The 23,330-nt window shown below is 33.1% G+C and overlaps 3 protein-coding genes across 5 annotated transcripts; 1 reads left to right on the top strand and 2 right to left on the bottom strand.

The window, feature by feature from the left end:
* Positions 1 to 351: 351 nt before the first annotated feature.
* LOC129947426 (uncharacterized) lies at positions 352 to 17,734 on the bottom strand. 3 transcript variants are annotated; one of them, XM_056057967.1, is made up of 5 exons: positions 17,559 to 17,734; positions 3,344 to 3,441; positions 3,075 to 3,260; positions 2,925 to 3,011; positions 352 to 510 (listed from the first exon to the last, which is right to left on the bottom strand). In XM_056057967.1, exons 2-5 carry the CDS (start codon positions 3,392 to 3,394, stop codon positions 460 to 462), a joined length of 375 nt encoding a protein of 124 aa, XP_055913942.1. In that variant the 5' UTR covers positions 3,395 to 3,441; positions 17,559 to 17,734; the 3' UTR covers positions 352 to 459. The 3 variants fall into 3 exon arrangements, with proteins under 3 accessions (XP_055913942.1, XP_055913941.1, XP_055913943.1); XM_056057966.1 differs by lacking the exon at positions 17,559 to 17,734 and adding an exon at positions 6,837 to 6,921; XM_056057968.1 differs by lacking the exon at positions 17,559 to 17,734 and adding an exon at positions 6,625 to 6,748.
* Positions 17,735 to 17,885: 151 nt separating this feature from the next.
* Positions 17,886 to 19,204, bottom strand: LOC129947425 (ankyrin repeat domain-containing protein 54). Its single transcript, XM_056057965.1, has one exon. It carries the CDS (start codon positions 18,983 to 18,985, stop codon positions 18,119 to 18,121), a length of 867 nt encoding a protein of 288 aa, XP_055913940.1. The 5' UTR covers positions 18,986 to 19,204; the 3' UTR covers positions 17,886 to 18,118.
* Positions 19,205 to 22,629: 3,425 nt separating this feature from the next.
* Positions 22,630 to 23,118, top strand: LOC129945194 (uncharacterized). Its single transcript, XM_056054851.1, has one exon. The coding sequence runs from the start codon at positions 22,630 to 22,632 to the stop codon at positions 23,116 to 23,118; it is 489 nt and encodes a 162-aa protein (XP_055910826.1).
* The last annotated feature ends 212 nt before the right edge of the window (positions 23,119 to 23,330 follow it).

The raw sequence follows: 23,330 nt of genomic DNA, 5'->3' as shown, positions 1-23,330 counted from the left end.
CTATAATAGACTTAACCGAGCTTAAGCCAGCTTAAGGCAACGAACCAATACGCAGCCTTATATGTCACTAACCATAATAGACGTTCTGCTCAGTTTCGTTCAATTTCGCTAACTTTAGCAGGATCCATTTAAATGGCTCGAGCTTAAGCAAATGTCAAATTTGAAACGCATTTCGTTTGACATTTGCTTAAGTTACTTGAATCCATTATGGTTATCTATTTTTGGCTCTTGGTCGAACTAAAGTAAAAAGTTTTGAAGTTATAGAGAAACACATTTTTCCAAGTTTTCCATCATCTTATTGTATATTTGATGAAAACCTATTTTTTTTATACAAAATGAATATATAAAAAATCTTATAACTATGTGTTTAATATAATTTTTTGTTGGTTTTGTAACCTAAAAAAAAACAATAAATTTATTGACAAAATAGAATATTTTCAAAATGATTTAAAAGTTGTTTTAAACGACTACGCCAAACACCACTTTAAGCACTGTTTCGAAAATTTTCGACTGAAATGAAAAAAACATAAATATAAGATTAAACATTCACAATAAATACAATAATTTAAAAAATGTGACCTAAGTAATTACACTACAATTTTTAAGTTTTGAAGTTAAATTCAACCCTAATTTCGGTTTTTCAATAAAGATCAAGGGAATTTGCACATTTAAAACGCCTTTAAATCTTGTTTTATTCATCGATGGTTTAAAGTTGCTGTAGAGCAAGTTAAATACTGAACTTTGATTGCGCAGTTGGTAATTAGTTCTTAGTTACTATACGACCTATAGTCTATCATCATTCCTTCTTAAGACCTTGGAAAGATTGATTGATATCCATTTAAGGGCAAGTATTGATACAAGGCTTCTGTCTTCGTCTCAACACGCATAATGTAAAGGTAAATCGGTGGAAACAGCGTTACATACTTTAGTACGCACCATCGAATATTCCTTCCATCATAAAGAGTTCACTATGGTTGCTTTCCTTGACATCGAAGGTGCCTTTAACAACGTGGACACATCTGCAATCACATCTGGACTAATATCTCTAAATGTAGAGAGTTCGCTTTGGGAGTTAATTCATTTATTGCTTACTAGCAGAATAATTAACTGAAAACCGGGCAACTCTTCTGGTAGACGATTCGTCTGCCACCGCAAGGTGGTGTTCTATCCCCTCTCCTCTGGAACCTAGTGGTGAATGAAATCCTAACTAGTCTGGATGCGGAGGGCATCAGAGTGATAGCATATGCGACGTTGCTAACAGTTTCAGGAAAGCATCTTAACACCCTACTTACTTTGGGCTGATCGGTGTGGACTGGGTGTTAGCCCACACAAAACCGATTTGGTCTTATTTTCGAGGAGATACAAATTCCATTTGACAACTCTCCCTATATTAAAGAAATCCAATTAAAATTCTCAGACGAGGCTAAATATCTGGGTCTTGTCTTAGATAAAAAAAAACTAAATAAACACAATGTACAGGAAAGAGTCAAAAAAGCTTGCAAAAAAGCTATTGGTAATAAATGGGGCTTACAACCCAGAATCACGCATTGGCTATACACATCGGAAATCAGACCGATTTTAACGTACGGTGTGGCAGTATGGTGTACTGCTTTAGAGAAAGGGATAAGCTAAATAAAGCCCAACGCTCAGCTTGCCTATGTATAAGCGAATCGCTTCGCACGACCCCATCTGCGGCACTGGAAACCTTACTCTACCTAACACCTCTTGACATATTTAGCAAACAAATAGCTGCAAGCTCTGCTATTCGCCTCAAAGCGTCGTCGCAGTGGACTAATAACAACATTGGCCACTCCGTAATTCTTAGGTATTTAGAATCAATTCCAAAGCACACAGACTACATAATCCCCCAACTGGAATTCGACAGAAATCTCCAGAATTCTATGCCTCCCAGATCTTTTTGGGAGGATAGGACATTCTTGGAGGATGAGTCAATCCATTTTTACACAGATGGGTCAAAAACAAAAAAAAGGGTTTGGTGGAGGTGTGTACTCTGAACGACTGAAATTAAGTCACTCATTCCGCCTTTTAAAGCAGCAGGCGATGACTTGGTAGGGAGCATGCACCAACTCATCTGCAAAATATGGTCGGAAGAAAGCATGCCCGATGAGTGGAATCTCAGCATGCCCGATACATAAAGAAGGGGATCCTCTAAGTTGCGCCAACTACAGAGGCATCAGTCTCCTTAACATTGCGTATAAGATCCTCTCTGCCGTATTATGTGAACGTCTGAAGCCATTCGTCAACAACCTGATTGATCCTTATCAGTGTGGCTTCAGACCACGAAAGTCCACTATCAACCAAATATTCGCAATAGGGCAGATCTTGGAAAAAACCCATGAACTTCAAATCGGTACCCACCATCTCTTTATCGATTTTAAAGCCGCGTACGACAGCATCTATAGGGAAGAGCTCTACCGAGCAATGTCTAGTTTTGGCATCCCTGTCAAACTTATCCGTTTGTGCAGAATGACGATGGAGAATGCACGCTGCTCTATCAAGGTCGGAAAAGATCTCACCGATGCATTTGATGTCAAAGAAGGTGTAAGACAAGGCGATGCACTGTCATGCGACTTCTTCAATTACCTAGGAGAATTCTTTAACGATCTAAACGATATAAATCATATCAGTGTAATCAGCCTCTCACGTTTCGTAAGGGACTCAAACTGGTTCCATTGAGCTTAGGAGGAAGCCTCAAGATTCATGTGCTATCACAATGGGCCATTAAACTGGCCTAAGTGTGTCCGTTTCCATCTTGGATAGCCTAACCTAACCTACTATAAGCATCGAAAAGTTACTCCGAGATTGTTGTTAGTATTTTTTCTAAGCATTCTAACACTTTAAAAAAATTTTATCATAATTTTAATTCAAAACGTGGGCCCACTATTTTATACATATGTACTTACAAATATGGCAATTGTATTTGCTATAACGTTAAATACAAAATCAAAAGCGTCTTCATTATAGGAAACTTGTTTCGTGTAAATAATAATCTAGGTAAGAAGAAATGTAAGTATTAGTTTTAATTTTCTCTATATATTCAAAATATAAATTACCAATAATCCTCCTATGATAATAGCAGGTTTTACCATGGATTTGACAATTCTAAATAGGATTTTTAATAAAAACCAAGCAATAAGACCAAGAAAACTTGAGTATATCAAATTTGCTAAATTGATTTGTATTTCGATATCATGGTTCTCCTGGAACCATCTTGAAATAACAGTTAGTAAAGGCTGATTCTGGAAATAATTCCAAACAAAAATAACACTTAAATTTGTATTCAATTCTCTACTATATGTACATATGCATAAAAAAGACTTACTTTTAAACAATCGTTATTGTTTATTTTAGGGCAGTACTGATATTCATCCATTTTTAATGTAAATTTCGAGAAAATTAACAGTTAACAGTCTTTAAAACCTGGAATAGAAAATGAGAGAATTTTTTTTTTTAATTTAAACATTTTTCAATATTTTTTTAATCAATCTTTCGAAAGTAAATTTTAAATAATATGTACCGTGGTGGACACGTAAATAGCACACTTTACCTTGTATATGATGAATTTCATACAAAACTTAAATCTTCTTATAAAATAACGGGGTTTCTCTTTGCTTTGAACTAATGAAACCCCGAGGCCACATTGCACAGAGGATAAAAGGCAGATAATAAATGGGATGAATGCTCAAGGAAGGACGGTTCCGGAAATGTCGGAGCTATTAAATTGTTCAAGAAAGCTTGTTTACAACGCAATTCACCACCTTGAGACTTTTGGAACTTCACAAAACGTTTCGAGAGCCGCAAGTGCAAGAAAAACCACATTAACAGAAGATCATTCATTACAAATATCTTCGACCGCAGACCCATTCAAGACTTCAAACCAAATAAAATCTGATGTTGAGTTACATAACGGTATTTCTGTGTTTTTTCGAACAATCAGGCGGCGACGGTTGAATGAAATTCAATTAAGAGGCTGCATATCAAAGAAAAAACCATTCGTCTAAAAAAAAATATAAAGTGCAGAATTCAGTTTGCTAAGGAACCCCAGAAAGCCTCTTAATTTTTGGAAAAACGTGCTCTGAAGTGATGAATCAAAGTTCTAAAGATTCGGATCAGATGGAAAAAAAAAATATGGTTGGCGTCCACCTAACCAACAATATATGTACAACCCAAAGTACACTCTCAAAACAATTCAACACGGAGGAGGAAATGTTATGGTGTGGGCACGGCCGGCGCGACGTTGGTCCAATTGTCAAAATAAGCTCAAAAATGGATCAACATATTCATATTGATCATGTGATTCCCTACGCTGATGACAATATGCCTTTGACAATTGAAAGGTCAAAATCCCAAAAGTTTTGAGGAATTGTGGGAAAATATTAAAATTGCTTGGTATTCAAGACCAATAGCACGGTGCAGAAAATTGGTGGAAAGTCTGCCAAGAAGATGTCAAGCCGTGATTGACAGCACGGGTTTTCCAACTAAATATTAAGTAAAATGAAGAAATCAAAAGGTGAATTTAATTTTATAGTACATGTGTTAATTTAAAAGCTATAATGACAAAAGTTTACTAACTATGGTTCTTATCTCTATTTTTCTTACAGAAATAACTGAAACTAAGAAATTTATGGTTCCTAATTGTTAAAATGAAATATTTAATGCAACACTTAGGTACCTTTAAGTATACAAGGAGTATTGCACAAGCTTCGTCTTCTCAAAATACAGGGATGAGCAGGAAAAATGGAATGACAAGGATTTGGATGCAAGAAGTGAACTATTACTCGTCATGGAAGCACACGTAGTAGCTCTTGTCAAGAACTTTCAAACATCTAAAGAGATCTAGGATTTCTTGGCTTCAAGCTATGATAGGAAAAGTGTACGGCAAAAGGCTGAAGAATTCAAAAAATTATTTAACATTCGTATGGAAAGAACTCAAACTATGGACGAATATCAGCGGGAATTCTGTGGTATAATCGTTTGACGGAACTAGGAGCAAAGCTCGATGATGATCTTCTCGTGGTCCTACTTCTTGATAGCCTTGACTAAAGTTATAAAGATGTTCAAGCAGCATTTGCAGCGCATAAAGAATTCCCTTCATTAGAAACAGTCCGTATAAAGTTGATGGAAGTTGGTAATTCAAAGCCAAAATTATTAAATGATAATGCACTGAAAGTAAGAGGTAAATTCCAACAAACCCAAGAAATTTGGTCAATCAACACAACAAACATCCGGTACAAGTTCATTATGCTCAAGGTATTGCAACTACAATTGTAATAATCGCCCATCTAATGATGAAGTAATAAGAAAAGTTAATGACTCGTATTCCGAAACTGGTTTTATGATGCAGGAGTCCTTAGAGCTTTCTCCCACAAGAGCACTCGTGGTATCAGATAGTGGAGCTACTTCTCACATATGCCACAGCGAAACATTTTTTCATTTTTATCAAAACGTCACGTTGGGCATGTTAAACTTGCAAATGATAAACAAATAAAGATCATAGGTATTGGTACTATTTATATAGTCAGCAAAGTTAATAGCAAAACTCTTTTCTGTTTGCTCTTTAATACACTTCTTGTTCCAGACCTTAAAAAAAATATAATTTCCATCAACAAAGCCACCATGAATATTGTGAAAGTTTATTTTGAAGCCGACAACGCAAGTCTTGTGAGCAAGAGTGGAAAGGGGGAAAGAACTTAAGCCCACTATACATCAAACCCCAGACCCAAACGCAACGTTCCTATTCCCAACTATAAAGAGAAATCATATTTGTCAAACCAATCAAAAGACAATGATCCTAAAACCCTAAAAGAAGTTGAAAATTCTTCAAATATTGACGAATGGAAAGAAGCCATGAAAATCGAAATAGATTTTTTACATAAAAATGTAATCTGGAAGATTGTAGATCGTCCCAAGGATAAAAACGTGATTGGATGCCGATGGGTATTAAAGACATAGTGAAAGTCGGGTGGAACCATCGAAAGAAGGAAAGCTAGGTTAGTAGCTAAAGGCTATTCTCAACTGTATGGTGTTGATTATTTTGGTACATTTGCTCCAGTTGCTGAGATAATCTCTATCTGTATGCTCTATGCTTTTGCTACGGAACATGACCTAGATCTTTACCACATAGATGTATCAATGTGGTTAGTGGTAGGTTGTGCAGGTTTTGTGAATGACAAATCAAAGGTTTGTAAGCTTCAAAAGTCAATTTATGGATTAAAACAATCTGGCCATCAATGGAACAGGAAACTTGATATCAAACTTCAAGAAATCGGCTATATAAATTCAAAATATGACCAGTGCATTTATTTCAAAAAACAAAACGGTATTTTCACTTTAATTACTGCATATGTTGATGACTTAATTGTGGCAACAAATAGCCAATCCGATTTTGTACATTTCAAACAGCATCAAACAATTTTTTGAAATTACGGACATGGATGAACCCACCTTAACCATAGGACTGGAGATTTCAAGAGATCTTAAAAAAGAAACTTTATCGATCAGCTAGTCAAATTATATCAAGTGCTTAATTTTAAAATACCGTTACTACCTAAAACAACAATCCAAAAAGGATATTTAAGCAATAAAAACTTTATGTATATAAACCTTAAATGTTCCTTTCACTTGAATTTAATACTCGTAAAAGATCAAAATTAACAATAATGTGTGCTATTTATGTAACCACCACTGTATATTCTTTTCAGACATCGCGATACTAAAATGTTTTCCATGCAAATAAATATTTCGTAATGCAACTTTTTTTTTTTTTAGATTTAAAACTTTAGTTTCGTACAAATTATGTTGGCTCTTTGACCTACCTATGTCGATAATCGAACAACACTGATTGAGCACTAGCACTTATTAAATTTCAAATTTATTTTGTCTCAGGAAAACAATTTCTTTCTGAAATAAAATCGAAAATGCATCTACAATTCTACGAACTCTCAGTCTCACTCTTAGTCATTGTAGTTCAACATCACGCTCGTATTCCAAAAATAATATCGGAAGCTACTTTCAAATTATAAACACAATCTAGTCAATAGAATATTTTCAAGATCAATTTACGTACTATGTATGTAAGTACATACAATTACTAAAGACGGTTCAAAAATCTTATCATCTTAAAAATAAATTTAATTTTACTTGCGATTCCAGTTTGGCTATAGAAACAAAAGTTCTGTTTGGCTTATCTCAACGGATAAGTGATAGCAGTATATGTAATTTTGCCTTACGTACCTACTTTTTACCTGTATGAAGGAAATACTAAAATTACGTAGGTTCAATGTGCACTAATATTGATTATGTTCGCACACATTTTAATGTGAACTTAACTTATCAACTGCACACCGCATGCTCTTAAAAATAAAGAACGACTAACATAACAGTGGATCGATTCTTTAAAATGTACAGTCAAATAAATAATCGCTGAATAGTGTGATAATGAAGACTTGGTCTTATTTGTTAGACCAACTGCTGGTTTTCCATAGGTAAAATAAATCAATTTTATCTATGATCTAGATCTATCAAAACAGAAATTTAACTTATTTTTACATTCCACGGGGAAAAATAAATTGATTTATTTTTTTTTTTTGATTTAAGATCAAATCCGCAGATCTGGATTTTTCGAAAGAATTCTGAATTTACCCATGGAAAATTTGAAAAATGACATTACAAAAGTTAAACAACAATGGGCGCATTCATAAAGCTCGTGACTACGTATTTCAAATTCAACTAGCTTTGTGAATGGAACACTACACTACAAAGCTGTCACATTATTGACCAATGCAAATATATATAACTAGCCGACCCGTGATCGCGTTGCTTCGCAAATTGTAACCACGAACATTTTTTGAATATTAGTATTAGCATATGAAACAATTTCTCAATGGGACTTAGCATATTTTCTACAATAATATTAATTTTAGGTTATATCTAAGTAGATTTCACACTTGAAAAAAAAGAGTTTGTTCATGTTTGTGCATATTATAAATATTTTTTTTTATTTTAAAGCCTCCGGATATACAATATTTGCAGTTATATTACTGCGAGGAAAAAGTATGTATTGGTTGCTTTACCTGGAAAGAGCAACATAAAGCTGACCTTGAGAGTAGACATTTTCCCTAAGGTCGACTCCAATAAATTTAAACGATTGACCCTGAGCCTTGTTAATTGTCATAGAAAAGCATAGTTTAATGGGAAATTGTACACGTTTAAATTGAAAAGGGATACATATTGGTATCATTGGTGTCTCGGGAATCAGGGCATATTCTACTACTGCGGGGGTCCGGCAATAATTTGGACTTGTATTATATTTTTTAATAGCTTTTTGATTTGGAGTCGTGTGCCATTGTACATATTCGGAGGATTGAGATTTCTTATAAGAATAATTGGTGTATCAATTTTAAATTAAGTTGATATGGTGGCAGGCCTGCTGGATTGAGTGAATTTAAAAACTCATGAGGGTAGTGCGCACTATCAATATCATCAACCACAGTGTCAATTGCATTGTATTGATGCGACTCCGTTTTAAGATTCTGAAGCACGTATCTGTTTATTTCATCCACTGAACAGTTTTTTGGTGACACGATAGCTCTTTCGCAAAACCAAGAAAATGGTCTTGATTCTAACGCGTTCAGGTCTCCATACACAGTAATAAATATGATTTAAAATCATGAAAATAATATTTTTATTTTTAAAATCATTAAATGAAAATAAAAATAAAAATGAACCAGCATAGTGTTCAAATATGCGTTTCGCCCCGGTGCAATGGTTGGGCTCATCAGAAGATGACCATTGCACTTTGTCTTGACGCATATTTTCTCGAATAAATCGAAATTCCATATAATATGAGCTACATAGAGCTACTGCGAATTATATGGTTGCTACAAGTCTTCATAGAAGATAAATTGTAGCTGTTTTTATTTCCTTGCTAAGGGATTTAAGAAGATGAAATGTTTGACTGTTAACAGTCGAACTGTTTGTTCCGAACACCAATTATTTTAATAAATACACACACTGAATAAGTTGTTCTGTGCTATACAATATACAATTTCTCCGAAGCTTTCGTTTAATTCAATTGTATTTGGACCCATGAAAGTATGTTTTCCATCACCAATTCTTAGAAGTAGAGACGCGAACTCAGAAGTATCAGTGTTGTTAGTAAGCTCTACTCTCATATTGATTTTATGTTGAAGTTTTTGTACATATCGCTAAATAGAAGACAACTTAACGCAAGCTTTGATAATATCGGCTCGAGTACCCTTGGGAATCACTGGCATTATCTGTCTTAAATAACCAGAAAAAACCATTGTGACCCCACCCATAAGTCTTGACGATGATCTTAAATCTTTAAGGACTATATTCACAGCCTCAATATGAGCTTGATTACTCATTGCACATTTATCCCAAATGATAAATTCCGCTTTTTGGAATATGGTAATTCAAGCTATTATAATAGAACTTTTTAAATTGGAAGAATTATAATCTATTCACTTCCTCGAACCAGAAAAATAAAAACGATCAAATTTTTCTTTAGATAAATCGGCATTTCATGTGCACGGCACTGTAGTTAATTAAATGTCCATAGTAACTTAAAAAAAAGAGCCCACACTGTAGGTTACTTGATGAACTATACAATACAGAAAAATTAAATATGTAGGTGGGTAGGTAAGAGAAAAAACGTAACTATTAAATAGAACACATATTAAGAGAGAAAGGGCATGGGAAGAAAAGAAAATTAAAAATGTTGGAATGATAATGGAATTAAACAAAGCAGCGACCTCGCGATTGTGATGGAATCAAATTTCTAGGATAAAATAAATTCAAAAAGTTTATAATTTTATAATTATTTTTAATTTATTTCTCAGGTTGTATGTTTAACTTAGAAGTGATTTGAGCAACAATATTGACTTTATGAAGCAATGCTAATCTTTGTCGATTATTGTATAGGTTTTAAGATATGAGTGGTTGCATAAGTCAACTAATGAACAAAAATGGACAACAAATGTAAAATTAATAATATTTAAGTTTGACAAATAATTAATGAAAAAAATTAAAGCTATAAACACTCTCATAACAATATAGAAAATAATAAAATATATTTCAAATAAATCGGTTGACTACTTTCTGAGGTCGAGCGAAACAAACTTAAAAATGGTTTCGCTTTTATATAATAGAATCGTTTTTGATTTGATAACTTTGACTTATCTTTTGTATTTTTAAATTCAATAAAATCAAATTTAAGATACAATTTGAATGATTTATATTTGTATTTAAATACTGAACGATTTATTTCATTTTGAATTCGTGTGTCTTTACCGAGCAGCTGATTGTGAAACGTCAAAATCATTCTCCACTAACTTTGTAGCCGATTTTTTTACACTACGTCGGAGGGGAAATTTCAACTACTTTCGTAGTTAGATTTAGCCAATCAGAATAAGTAAGGCAAATAGCAGGATCAGGCGACACAAGGGACTTGAAGTTAAGGCAAGTTTCTAGTATTTGATAAGCTGCCAAAAAAGTGCCTAACAATTAAGATAACTTTATTGAAAAGTTGACTGGAAAATTAGTCAAGAAAAATCTACCTGACTATCAAATCAAGTTCTCTTATGTCAAAATGGCAGCTGTGCATATTTTTTCATTCAAGTGAAGGTGGAGCTTTAAATATACATAACTTTGTAATGTATTTTTTTTTTCTTTTTTGAATTTAATGTTTTGTGTAAAAGGTTACCTCTCGTCAAATTAGAAAGGGAATAAGTAATATTTCTTTAAAATACACAATTTAAGACGTGATAGACTTGTAGCTTGCTTAATGAGTGTTTTGAAGATAATAATGTATTGGTAATTTTTGCACGATCGACTGAAGGTGGAGGTTAGTGAAGTAAAGTTGGGAGTTTAAAATGGGCAGGTTCAGGCGACATAAGGGACTTGAAAGTAAGGCAAGTTTCTAGCATCTGATTGGCTGCCAAAAAATTGCCATCCAATTAAGGCAACTTTATTGGAAACTTGACTGGAAAGTTAGTCAAGAAAAATCTCCCTAAAGCATCTTGCACTTGAGCTACGAACTGCGAACTGTGGATGTTCGCATATTGTGACTTTTCTTTCACATGATCTTTATTTCTATTCGCAGACAGCGACGAATTGTCAATTTATAATTATTATTGTCAATCAATAATAAAAAAGAATTAATCTAATCTGCTACAGTGGCAGAGAAGAGAATATTCTGTATCTTGTATTAAGTGCGTTTTTTTGGTATTCCATATAAAGTACAGTGAGAAATTGCCAATAAAACGATCTGCAGTAGCCAGATTTGTGTATTTAAAGATTGGTACTAAAAGAAGATCTGTCAGAACAATAATACAAACAAAACTCAAAAATAGAAGAAAGTTTTGTGAAAATCAGATGTTAAAATTAACTTCTAACAAAACTAACTAAAACTAATAAAATGGATAATTTTCAAGAAGGAATGGTAAGAAAACATTTTGAAATTGAGATTCTATACAAAAAAGTTAATTTAACAATTGCTTCAAGGAGGGGGTTTGTTCGTAGACTACTACATTAACACGTTGTGTTGAAGCGAGCTTGAAAACCGCCTCAGTTCTTTATATACCTGAATCGAGTTGAAATGAGCTTGATTTGACTCGATTCAAAATTTGTGAAGAAAAACCCGAGTGGAGGAGTTGGTTTAACAGATAATGCATTATGGTCTTTTTATTTGCATGTTTGGTACAAAAAATATAATTTTGTTTTAATCAAATTACAAAAAAAATTGGACAGCATATTCTTATATGGTGCTGAACTAATCAGTTCTTCATTGTTTAACACGAATCAAACTATCTCACTTGCACTTCACACATACATCGAAACATTATTTGCATTTAAAAAAGTGCTGCCAAACTTAATCTTTTTTAAATCTTCTTGTGCGGTGGAAACACCAAAAAGATTTATTTAATCTAAACAGAGATAATCCTTTGGTGGAAACATAGCATAACTTAATTATCTTTTCTATTGTTTTCTTTTGCAAAATAAGCCCAGTTAGTCCATTTTTATTAACAAAACTAAATAATATCAACAGTAACACATTAATTTGTTTTCCCAATGGAAAAAACATACATAATTCCAAATGCACAACTACTCAACGAACACAGCCATCGAGATACAAATGCAATATCAATCGTACCAACATTTGAGAACGAAATCACATAAGATCCATTCGAGACTCGTTGAAATGTAAAAATACATCCGTAGTAAGATTCTACTCTACCTTTTATCGGTGTTATTCATACTATAGATAGATTTTCCAACAAAACACGGGTATTAACTAAATGCTTCTTTCTTATGAATATTTTTTTTTTTGTAAATATAAGGGCCTATTTGCATTCGTCGTAGGTCGTAGGGGTCATGACCCCCCCTGAGAAAAAATTTTGTTGAATTTTTGTAGGAATTCCCTTCAATTCAAAACTAATCGTATTGAGTTAATGGATATGACCACAATATATTTTGAATTATTTATATTTTTTATTTGAAAACAAAATTTGTATTTTACTTCTTAAAACTTTGTTGCCAAAAGAACCATTTTTAACTAAGCACTGGACCAAGCACATAATATGAATCGGAACTTAAGCCCTATTTTAAAACTTAGCACAAAATCCATCAAATTTTGACCAACGGGCGATTCAGGGGTTCATAAGATTCATAAAGCTTACACAGTTAACTTGTACAAGTAAATATTTGTTATTAATTTAACAACATTCACCAAAAAGTTCTTTGCTGTCAAAAACAACTAAAATGTCTGTATCTTTAGTAATGGTTTAAATTATTAACTTTAAATAGGAAGTTATTGTAATGGGTCCGATTTGTCAAATTGAACATTTTGACATTTCTCGACGTTTCAAGGTCCCTAGAGTCGAAATAAAATATTTTTAGAAATATGTCTGTGCGTGCGTGTGTACGTACGTTCGTACGTCCGTACGTTCGCGACGTTTTTTTCGTCGTCCATAGCTCAAGAACCAGAAGAGATATCGATTTCAAATAAGTCCAGGAGGGGTCATATGAGCCACAAAGTTAAGTTTTATAAGTAAAAGTGGTTTGTTGTCAAAAACAACTAAAATATTTGTTTTCACTCAATTTAGAATTTGAAAAAAATTAAGTCATGCTTCAAATTATTTTCATAAAAATAGTTTTTAAGAAAAAGAGCAAATATTTAGGTTCTTAAGAAGAAACCTTGAATAAGAGATCAGTAATTTTATTTTAAGTTTCCTTTAAATTCCTTAAACTAGTCTTCAATTTTATTATTACATTTGTTTGCATTAGTAGGTTAACAATTTCGAAGTAGAGCTTTTAATCAAATAAGACATTACGACAGTAGAGAAGTCGAAAAAAGTGTGTACCCCGATTCCGTTTGTCTGTCTGTCTTTCCTGGCTCCTACAGTCCAAACAATTGTGTTGATTGAAATTAAGGTTTTCAGCCGATTAGCGTATGGCGTTTTTTCATTTTATTAATACGAAAATAATTCAGTTTCTTGGTTAAAACATGTGATTTTTCTAAAATTTTCTCTAAATGTTGTGTTCTTAATTTGGCTTCTTTCTACAAGAAAAACATATTTTCGTATTGCTCCAGAAGGGTACCCCTCAAAAACCATTATTTTGTTTTTAGGTTTTCTCAAGAACTAATGGACCGATTTCAATAACCTTCTCTTTCTGTGCAAGCTCTTTTTGATGATCAAATGAACAAATCGATGATGATTTTTTATGATCAAAAATGTATTTTTCATTAATTTTTAAAAAGATTTTTAAAGAAAGGGATCAACATTATTTGATGAAATTTAAATGTTAAATGTACAATATTTTTTAGGCAAAATTTAGAATGTAAATAATTTACGAAAAAAATCTAAATCTAATCTAATTTTTTTGAGAAATGAAATGGCATATAAATTTTTGAGAAAAACTTATTTTGCGGGTACATTTTTAAATGTTAAAGGGTAGGAAATATTTTTAAACAGACTTTTTAAAAAAGAATAGCAAGTTCATTTTATTTATTTCAAAATTGATTTTCTGATCGTAATAGATCTTAAAAAATTAAATAAATCTACTTTTGAAGTGAATTTGCTTTGTATGCTCTAGAACTGAGATTTAAACACGAATTTCAATAATATAAATGTCCCAAAAACAGCAAAAGGGACACTTCTGTTAAACTAATTGTTAATTGAAAAATATTATAAACGTTTCATATCTATTGATATTAAAGCTTTGAATCTCTCGAGATTTGAAGTGAAAAGAGGTTCTGAAACGTGTAATTTGTGAGTACTTTTAATTTAATTTTTTAGTTAAATTACGTACTTAAATGCAAATATTTCTATAAATTGAAGAACCAAACATTTTTCTCTCTAAAATTTTTAAGTTTTGTTGACAACTTTAAGGTCTTAAATTTTGTTATCCTCCTTTACAGAGCATTAAAAACATTTTTAAGCAGTGAGTAAAAAATCGTCTATATGGTAAGCGTGTGACCCCCTCCTCCTGATTAAAAGTCTGGATCCGCCCTTGGCTCTTTTCCTGGTCTTACTGTACCCAGTATTTTAGAAAATTACTTCCATTGCTGTCCCATTTTGAACATTGCCTTTGATATAAATGTAATAGGGAAAACACAATTCAAATTATTCTCGATAGCTGAACTTAAAACTAAAAATTGTAGTTTCGAGGTCCACTGTACGATATACATAAATACAAAAGTACATTTACGCCTAACTTTGAAATACTTAAACGAACGTGAGAACGTGCCGAAATCAATTTCAATGTTCAATATTAAAAACAAAATATGAATGTAGCGATATTGAATCTTTGAAATACATTTAGGTTAACTTTTTTTAACATATTATAAATATTTTTGAATAATGTAGTTTCAGAAAACCTACCAATAATCTTGAATTTAAAAATTCTCATAAATTACACAAGTAGGTTTTTTAATAGATACTTTTTTGAGGGAAAATATTTTGTTCTAAAATGTTTGCTTTTATAGTCAGTAGGGAGTTTTCCAAAAATATGTTCTACCCATTAAGAAAAATAAACAAGAATTGCTGTGCGACCATTAAGTAAAATTGGAGACTGTCTTAAAGGATTTGTGATTCTTTTAAATCATTTTGAGTAGAACAAAGGTACATACAATTAGCAACTGTTACTCAAGGAAGGCCTAGAATCAGGGGAACTAAGAAAAAAACAAAACAGATACTTCTTTATATTTCTTTTAAAATTTACCTTATAGTTGATTTTTGATAATTTGAATTTTTTTTTTGGTTGATTTCTAATGTTATTATATTTTTTTAAATTGTATATAAATTTATTTCTTTACAGCAAAATATTATTAAAGGCATACTTTTCTGACTTTGTCAGTTGCAAAATCATGAACTAAGTCATCAAATTCAATTTCCTGCAGTTGTTCATTTTCAAGTCATAAAATTGACAAGCTGTTTAGTCTATCTTGTAGCATTGTTCTTAGAAGCTAATTTTATCCAGTTGAATTGAATTTCGAAAATGAACGCTCTTCTAGTTTGAAACCATCAAAGATACAAAAAAAAACTACAGGCAGTTTCTACATTTGGAAGGTGTTCCTAATTAGACTGTACAATTTTGATATTGTAATAAGATCTTTATTGAATTCTTTTAAATACTGTACGAGGTACAGACATTCTACCTCAAGTTCTTCTGCATTAACGTCTCTAGGGTATTTTTTTTTGAAAACTGTTCGCAAGAATTTTGCAACTTCACAATTAATTTGTTGATTGCAATTGGATCGTATTTTTAATTGCAAAGTAATAGTGTCAATAATTGGAAAAAATTGATATTTTAAACTTTTCTTTCCCAATTAACTGGAGGGATGGTGCAGACCATCAAGTCTCTATAATAAGCATCCGGATTCTGAATTTTGGCACACGCTGCAAATTTATAATTCTCCCTTAGATCATTTATGAACAAAGCAAATTGGCAGCAACGTCAATCGTTATTGTTTCTTTTTGAAGGCTTTTGCTGGTTTTATGAATTCTTTTTCTACAAATTTCTGTTAAAATGAGGAATTCCAGTTTTGTTTTTGTGTCTCTACAGATAGATGTCAAGGCTTCAGTAATTTGATTATGTATAACCATGATGGAGCGCGTTAACTGCATCAGCTTGTGCAGACTATCTTGTTTCAGAAAGGCTTTTAAAAACTCTATGTGAACCTAAACATTCATTCAATTTATTCCAGCGATGGGTAGAAGCAGAAAAAAAGTTGTATATTTTGTGAACCACTTAAAAGAAACTTGTTGCCTCCTGTACACGACCATTAGCATGAAGGCCTACCAAGTTAAGAGAATGTGCTGCACAAGCTACAAAGGTAGCAAATTCGCAAATTCTCCTTTAATCTTTCCTGCAAACGAGAATATTTTCTCGACATACAATCCTCTATTGAAATATCATAATTTACCAGAAATGTCAAGATTGCGTCAGCCAAATATTCAGATTAATGCTCTTGAATATGAATAAATTTTAAAAAGCTTGTTATGGGAACACAATTTTTACCATACCGAATTACAAAAGTCAACTGTACTGTCAACACTTAGGGAAAAATATTTTGCCGATCTAATTTCACCTACAATTTTCATTAGGACTTGTTTTCCCATTATATCAGTGAATTCGTTACAAATATTTGCTGATAAAAAGGAAGTGTATCCCTTTCCTGAGCTTATTAAATTCACCTAAAAGTTCCAGGGAATTGCGGGGCCCTGGGTCCTGGCCCAACGGGCCCATGCCTAAAGACGCCACTGCCTATAATTAAAAACTTAAAAATAATAAAAAAAGGTATATTCGAGTCTTTAGGAAATTTCGCCCACATTTCGTTTGAACCGTCGCTCAGTATTCTAACGCAGGCGTGATAAAAGTAAGCCACTTGTACATACAATCAATTACAATTTTTACAGATATGTAGCTCCGAAGCCATTTAATGTATTTCCTAAAAAGGGGACAATCTTACCTTTAATTTCATAACACTATGATCAACCCCTCTCGTATGGAATGAAAAGCATGGGAGACATATGATTTTGTTGATTAAGAGTTTGGTCTCAAGCTATTGGATCACAAGATCGTTTATCGGTTCTTGTTCTTTAAGCAAAACGTAAATACGATATATCTTCCTCAATTACCACATATCAGTCAATATTAACCACGTATTGCTTCCTCGACATCATTAGTCAAAGTAATTAGGTATATACATTTCTAATTGTTGTACTGATTGTAGCATTTTTAACTATATGTAGGTACTCACTTTGTTCGTGTTTCTAACAAGAAACCTAGAAACACGGACAAACTTTTTCCTTCCGTTCGTTATGCGCTTCAGAGCAGCTTTAGACATGAATCTATGCAAGTTACTCAAACACTTTTTGCTTCAATCTTCCCTCTCTGCTAAAAATATTGTTCCAACCAGTCTTTAAACTCCAGAACAACACTTTTTATACTTTAAAATTCATACGAACTTATTTATATTCATCACATGTTTAAGAATAAAATATACTCACTAGAAATTTTGAAACAAAAAGGAAACTTTTGTAATTAGGTACTTATAATCCTCCGGAATGGGCACTGGGCAGGTTTACCCTACTTTTTTGACAAAAATTATTTTCGTATTCCGATTCACTTTTTTGCAAGAATTTTAAACAACACGCAGCTATTAAATTTAAATCAACAAGAATTTATTTACGCTCTTTTAATTGTCAAAAAAAAGACATATGATCGACCACCAAACAAAAGTTTGACAAGTCGAACCCAAAACCAATCACTGTAAATCCAAAAAAAAAAAACAATGAACTGCACGAAAAAAAAGAATGATTGAAAAACGAAAACAATTGCGATTTTTTAATAAAGATTCAAATTTTATTCAAAGTGCGGCGGCGATTTCTCTCGTCCTCTATCCTGTCACGTGCCTCATCTTCGTCATATTTTGTTTCTGTTTGTTTTGTCAATTACATGTTTAAATCATAAATACATATTTTTTTATTCGTCTTCTATCGCGGATTTATGTATGTTTCGAGCTAACGCAAACTATAAACTAAAATCTAATCTACTACAGCAACAATTGCTACTTGAGTGACATCTTCTCGACGCTGGCGAGCAACGCATCGGCCTCGGCCACTTGATCCTCGGTGCTAAGGTTTTTCAGGCGATTCTCGAGCGCATCCAAATCGTCAATATCTTGTTTTTGTCTGTACAGGTAGCGCAACATTAGGCTTATCAGAAGACACATATCCTCGAGAATTTTCTCTTTTTCTGGTGTTGGATTTTGATAGCGGAGCTTGAGTAGCCGCCATTTGCTTTCGGCCAACTCGAAAGGAGTTTTGCCACTGCGGTCGAATACATGTAGACTGGCCCCACCTTGAAGCAGTATTCTAACTACTAGATTAAAGTTGTTCGATGAGGCTGAGATCACGGCCAGATGGAGGGGTGTGTTGCCCAGGGAATCGACTATGTTAGGATTGGCACCGAATCGCAAAAGCAGTGACACGATCTCATCGTAGCCGCGACAGGCAGCCAAATGGAGGGGACTGCGTTTGTGTTCGTCGGAGGAGTTGGGGTCGGTTCCCTTTTCAAGCATTCGAGTGAGTAGCTCGACGTTACAGGTGGACGCGGCGAGGCGTAAACGGCGACCGTTTGATTCTGTTTGGATGTTGGCATAGCTGCACAGGCGACTTCTTAGTTTCATGCGACACCGCATCTTCAGCGAATGACTGCCTGAAGGAAGACTAGATGGACGCATCAGAGCGCCCATGTCTGAAGGTTTGGGTTGTGGCTGGGCAAATGGCTGAGCCGGATGATCATCTTCGATACCGGCATCGCCCAGCAAATTGAGGTCGTGTAGGTTTGGAATCACCAAGGGGATCGGTAGGATAAAGTTGTTACCATCGTTGCTGTCATTACTGGTGTCCACTCCCGAATCGTTTGAAGCCATTTTGTGTATGTGGAAGTTGATGGTGATGCTGGCGGGTTAATAAATTACAGAATGTTATTTTGATTTTAAATCAATTACTTAGATTTGAGTTAGTGTTTTTATTATATTTTTAGCAAAATCAAAATGATTTTGAAAAAAAAATTAGGAATTCTTTGTTTGTTTTTGTTTAGTGTCGTTGTTTTGCTTCGAACTTTGAAAGATGAAAATAATATACGCATGACAGCTGATGCAAACTTTGATGTGTTTTGCCAAATACTGAATGTGTCCATTTTGAAATAAATATACGTGCTGAATGAAAAAATGGATGTGTCTCGTGAATGTGTTGAGTTTTGGTTGAAAGGCAGTTTTAGTGAGCATATAGATGGGCATAATGTGGTGAAAATAATTGTTACATCTTTTTTGATGTCTTAACAATAGCGACGTAGCGTAACGGTTGAAACTTAATGATTAAAAATTCGTGACTGAATTACAATATGAACGTTTTCATGTACAATTTAAACATTTTGCAATTGAAAAACCAGATTTTAATTAGTTAGGTACGTCTTGTACGAAGTTTCAGTAAAGGTATATGCTTGGAATTTAACTGTATACAAAAATTTACAAAAGAACTATTTTTATTTCTTAAAATAAAAATAGTTATATGGAGTTCTGAGAATTTATGTTGGGAAAATGACCGTCATTTTAATATATAAAAAAAATCTCACTTACCCAACGCTACTTTTAACTTTTATTTTTCAACTCTCTTGATTTTAACACTATATATGTGTATAAGTCACTAATGGCTGAAACACATACACGCTTCAGCTTCGGCTTCGTCTGCGTTACGTTAGGCCTGCTTCGAGGTTGATTTGAATGACATTTGTATTATTTCATCCCTCCAAAGAGCAAATATTTTGTTTGTTGACATTTTTTTACAGCTGATGAGCTGTCAGACAAAGCAAATGTTCAGATAATTGAACTAGAGCTTCCGTTTGGAGTCACATTACGTTACATTACGTTCTTTTCCTTACGATTGTCAAACTAAACGTGAGGTCGAAGCTCCATTGTGATAGCATGCATTGAATTCCTATGGCTGAACTCGTAAACGTCAGGCGAAGCCGAAGCTGATGCGTGTTTGTGTTTTAGCCATAAAAAGAAAAAATAGTGTAATTACCTATGCATTTATTTTTCTATTTTCCTGACGGAAATTCATTTTGCTGAACAGCTGATACTTTATGTTCAAAAGTGAAACAAATCGTTCCACTGATTTGTGTTCCAATTTCACACAATTCCAATGACAGATTTCTGTCAGTAAAAATTTGTCGGTGGATTTCAATCAAGAAATTCTTTTCAATGATATAAATTTCTAATGATAGCTACTTATAAACGAACTGTCAAAAAAATTGTAATGTTTGTTTTCAATGATGAAAACCAATGATAGCTATAACTTGTGCCTTAAAGTAGAAAATGGTTATGCAATACTAGATTTCACTTTGAGCAAGTCGCTATTTAGACAGACAAATGTCACTTTTGTCAGTTTGTGACATTGGACTAGTAAAAACTGCCTAACTTAAAATGGATCAATACACACTTCAACAATTTTTTTTTAAATTTGCAGCCGTAGTTCGTAAAGTTCCTTTTGCTGTGGTAGTAAGACTGTTGAACAAATTGAGTTGTTGGTACATTTACTGTGCGTTGCAACTTGAAATTATTTGTTGATTCCATAGCTTAATTGTTGACAAATTTTGCACACATAATAAAGTCTAAAGGCCTTTAAAGCTTAGTAAATACAACTTATCAGCAACCACGGAGTCCATCAAAATGTACATGATTTTCAAAAAAAATGTATCTTTAGTGTAATGTCTACTTTCACCTAAGAGAATTGTCATATAAGCGGATAGGGAAATCTTAAAATGAATATTTAAAAGCTCTGTTATCTTTAAGGAATCTGTGTTTGGTGCGGGCTTTGTTCTGGCGATGTGATTGGACGGTGAATAGATTGCGCACAGAAAAGATATTTAATGTTTTTTTTTAGTAACTGAATTGGAAAAAGTCGTTACGTGTCCACTTACGAGGATATAGTTGCAGGAGGAATCATTGATCTTGTCATTTTTCGAAAAGATGATCATAACAATTGGAGGTGAATTATGTAACTCATTGCCTCATTTTTCATAAGATCCATGGCAAAGATAGGGTCTATTTTAATGCTCCACAATTAATACAAGAACTATGAAAAATAGATAATGGCTGCGTTCAATCTTAGAGAGATAGAGTATCGTAAACCTTTTTGTTAGTGTAAAAGAACAGCTGATCTAAAACAGCTGGGATGTCAAAAAATTAAACCTAAGATATTCAAGAATTTTTGGCATATGTGGGTTTCTAACTGAACAGCTGATTTGACGTGTGGATTTATTATGGAACCAGAAAATTGATTTCAAATTTGTATCGTTTTTGGTAAAAATCCGGTAATTTTGTTTCAAAACATTTTTGGGCTTCGAAATCTTAATGTTTGTATGCTTTTTGTGAAAAGCTGAAACTTGTTTAAATATTTTTTGCCAGCTATCTACTTCCTATCTAGCATGAGATTGATCGTAGCAAATAGAACTCCTGAAATAATTAAGGACATAGATTTCATGAAAATGAACCACAGTCGTGGCTATCATTTCGCTGACTTTGTTTTACTAGTTTTTAAAAATATTAAAAACACTCCTTTTGGCAAAGCTATTTAAGTTTATTTTCACCTGGACTGATTGATTTTGTCCATTCTAAACACATTTCGTCTGTTCCTTTTCTTCTTAGACAATGTTTGTATTGAATTTTTGTAATATCATGCTTCGTATTATTTTCTACGATTTTGAGTATAAATGTCTATTAACGAAAAGTTGATTGTAGATGATTTAGTAGTCCTAGGTCAACCATTTTAAATATACATAGATACAAAAAGCGCCAAAATGAACAGTAGGTAAACGTTTCTTACTATAATTATGTTGAAGCGTTTTCATTTTAATGGAAAGATAAACATTCCGAAATAAGCAAAGCAGTAATTTAGACTCTTTACGGGTTTTCTCCTTACTTCATAAAAACATAAGCTTAATTTTGACAGAAGAACGTTGTGTAGAAAATGAAATTGATCTTGTGGGAACTATCACCTAAGTTCCGAAGATGCCTCAAGAGCATAGCTAATTTTTTTTCGCCTCAGAACTCAATACATGGTATTTCAGAACCATTTCATAAATGAAAATACAGTATTATTCTCTAATACAATTTAACATAGCCATGGAACATTTCAAGAGGTGGCTTTTTCAGACTATTTAAAACATATTTTTTTAAGTTTCTTACAGCAGATAATATTATGTGTATACTTTATATTTGACATATCATTTTTATTTTTTAAAACACATTTTTCTGAGGAGTTTCAACCCCGACCATTTTTTTAAAGCTTCAACCTTCAATAATATATCAAAATATAACTTGAAATAAATGCGTCAAGCAATTTATGAGTATGCACAATTTTGACAGTTCCATAATGTACACTTTGAAACAAAAATAAGAAATGTTGGCTATCAAAACAAAAACAAAAAATGTCTGTCTTACTTCAATATCTTCTTTTAACCATAAAGCAATGGCCTGAGTGAATGATGTAGTGTTAATATCGGTACCATTAAATGGTTTTCAATGGGCAAAGTTATTGGGTTAAGGTTAAGGTTAAGGTTAAGGTTAAGGTTAAGGTTAAGGTTAAGGTTAAGGTTAAGGTTAAGGTTAAGGTTAAGGTTAAGGTTAAGGTTAAGGTTAAGGTTAAGGTTAAGGTTAAGGTTAAGGTTAAGGTTAAGGTTAAGGTTAAGGTTAAGGTTAAGGTTAAGGTTAAGGTTAAGGTTAAGGTTAAGGTTAAGGTTAAGGTTAAGGTTAAGGTTAAGGTTAAGGTTAAGGTTAAGGTTAAGGTTAAGGTTAAGGTTAAGGTTAAGGTTAAGGTTAAGGTTAAGGTTAAGGTTAAGGTTAAGGTTAAGGTTAAGGTTAAGGTTAAGGTTAAGGTTAAGGTTAAGGTTAAGGTTAAGGTTAAGGTGAAGGTTAAGGTTAAGGTTAAGGTTAAGGTTAAGGTTAAGGTTAAGTTTTTAGTATCTGAATGGTCAGCTTGCAAAAAATTACCTACCAACTAAGGCAACTTTAATGGAAAGAAAAATCTCACTAACTATTAAGTCAAGTCAACTTCTAACAAAATGTTGCCTTCGTCGAAATGCGTTTTCAAAGAATGAAGTTGACTGCAAATGAAGTCCCTTATGTTGCTTGAACCTGCCCAATGGAAAGGTTCAGACGACATAAGGGACTTAAAAGTAAGGCAAATTTCTGGTATTTGATTGACCAGCTGCCA

Source organism: Eupeodes corollae, chromosome 2 (assembly GCF_945859685.1).
Source record: "Eupeodes corollae chromosome 2, idEupCoro1.1, whole genome shotgun sequence".
Taxonomy (NCBI): Eukaryota; Metazoa; Arthropoda; class Insecta; order Diptera; family Syrphidae; genus Eupeodes; species Eupeodes corollae.
Note: the sequence above shows the minus strand (reverse complement) of the source record. Positions and strands in the feature narration are given on the sequence as shown.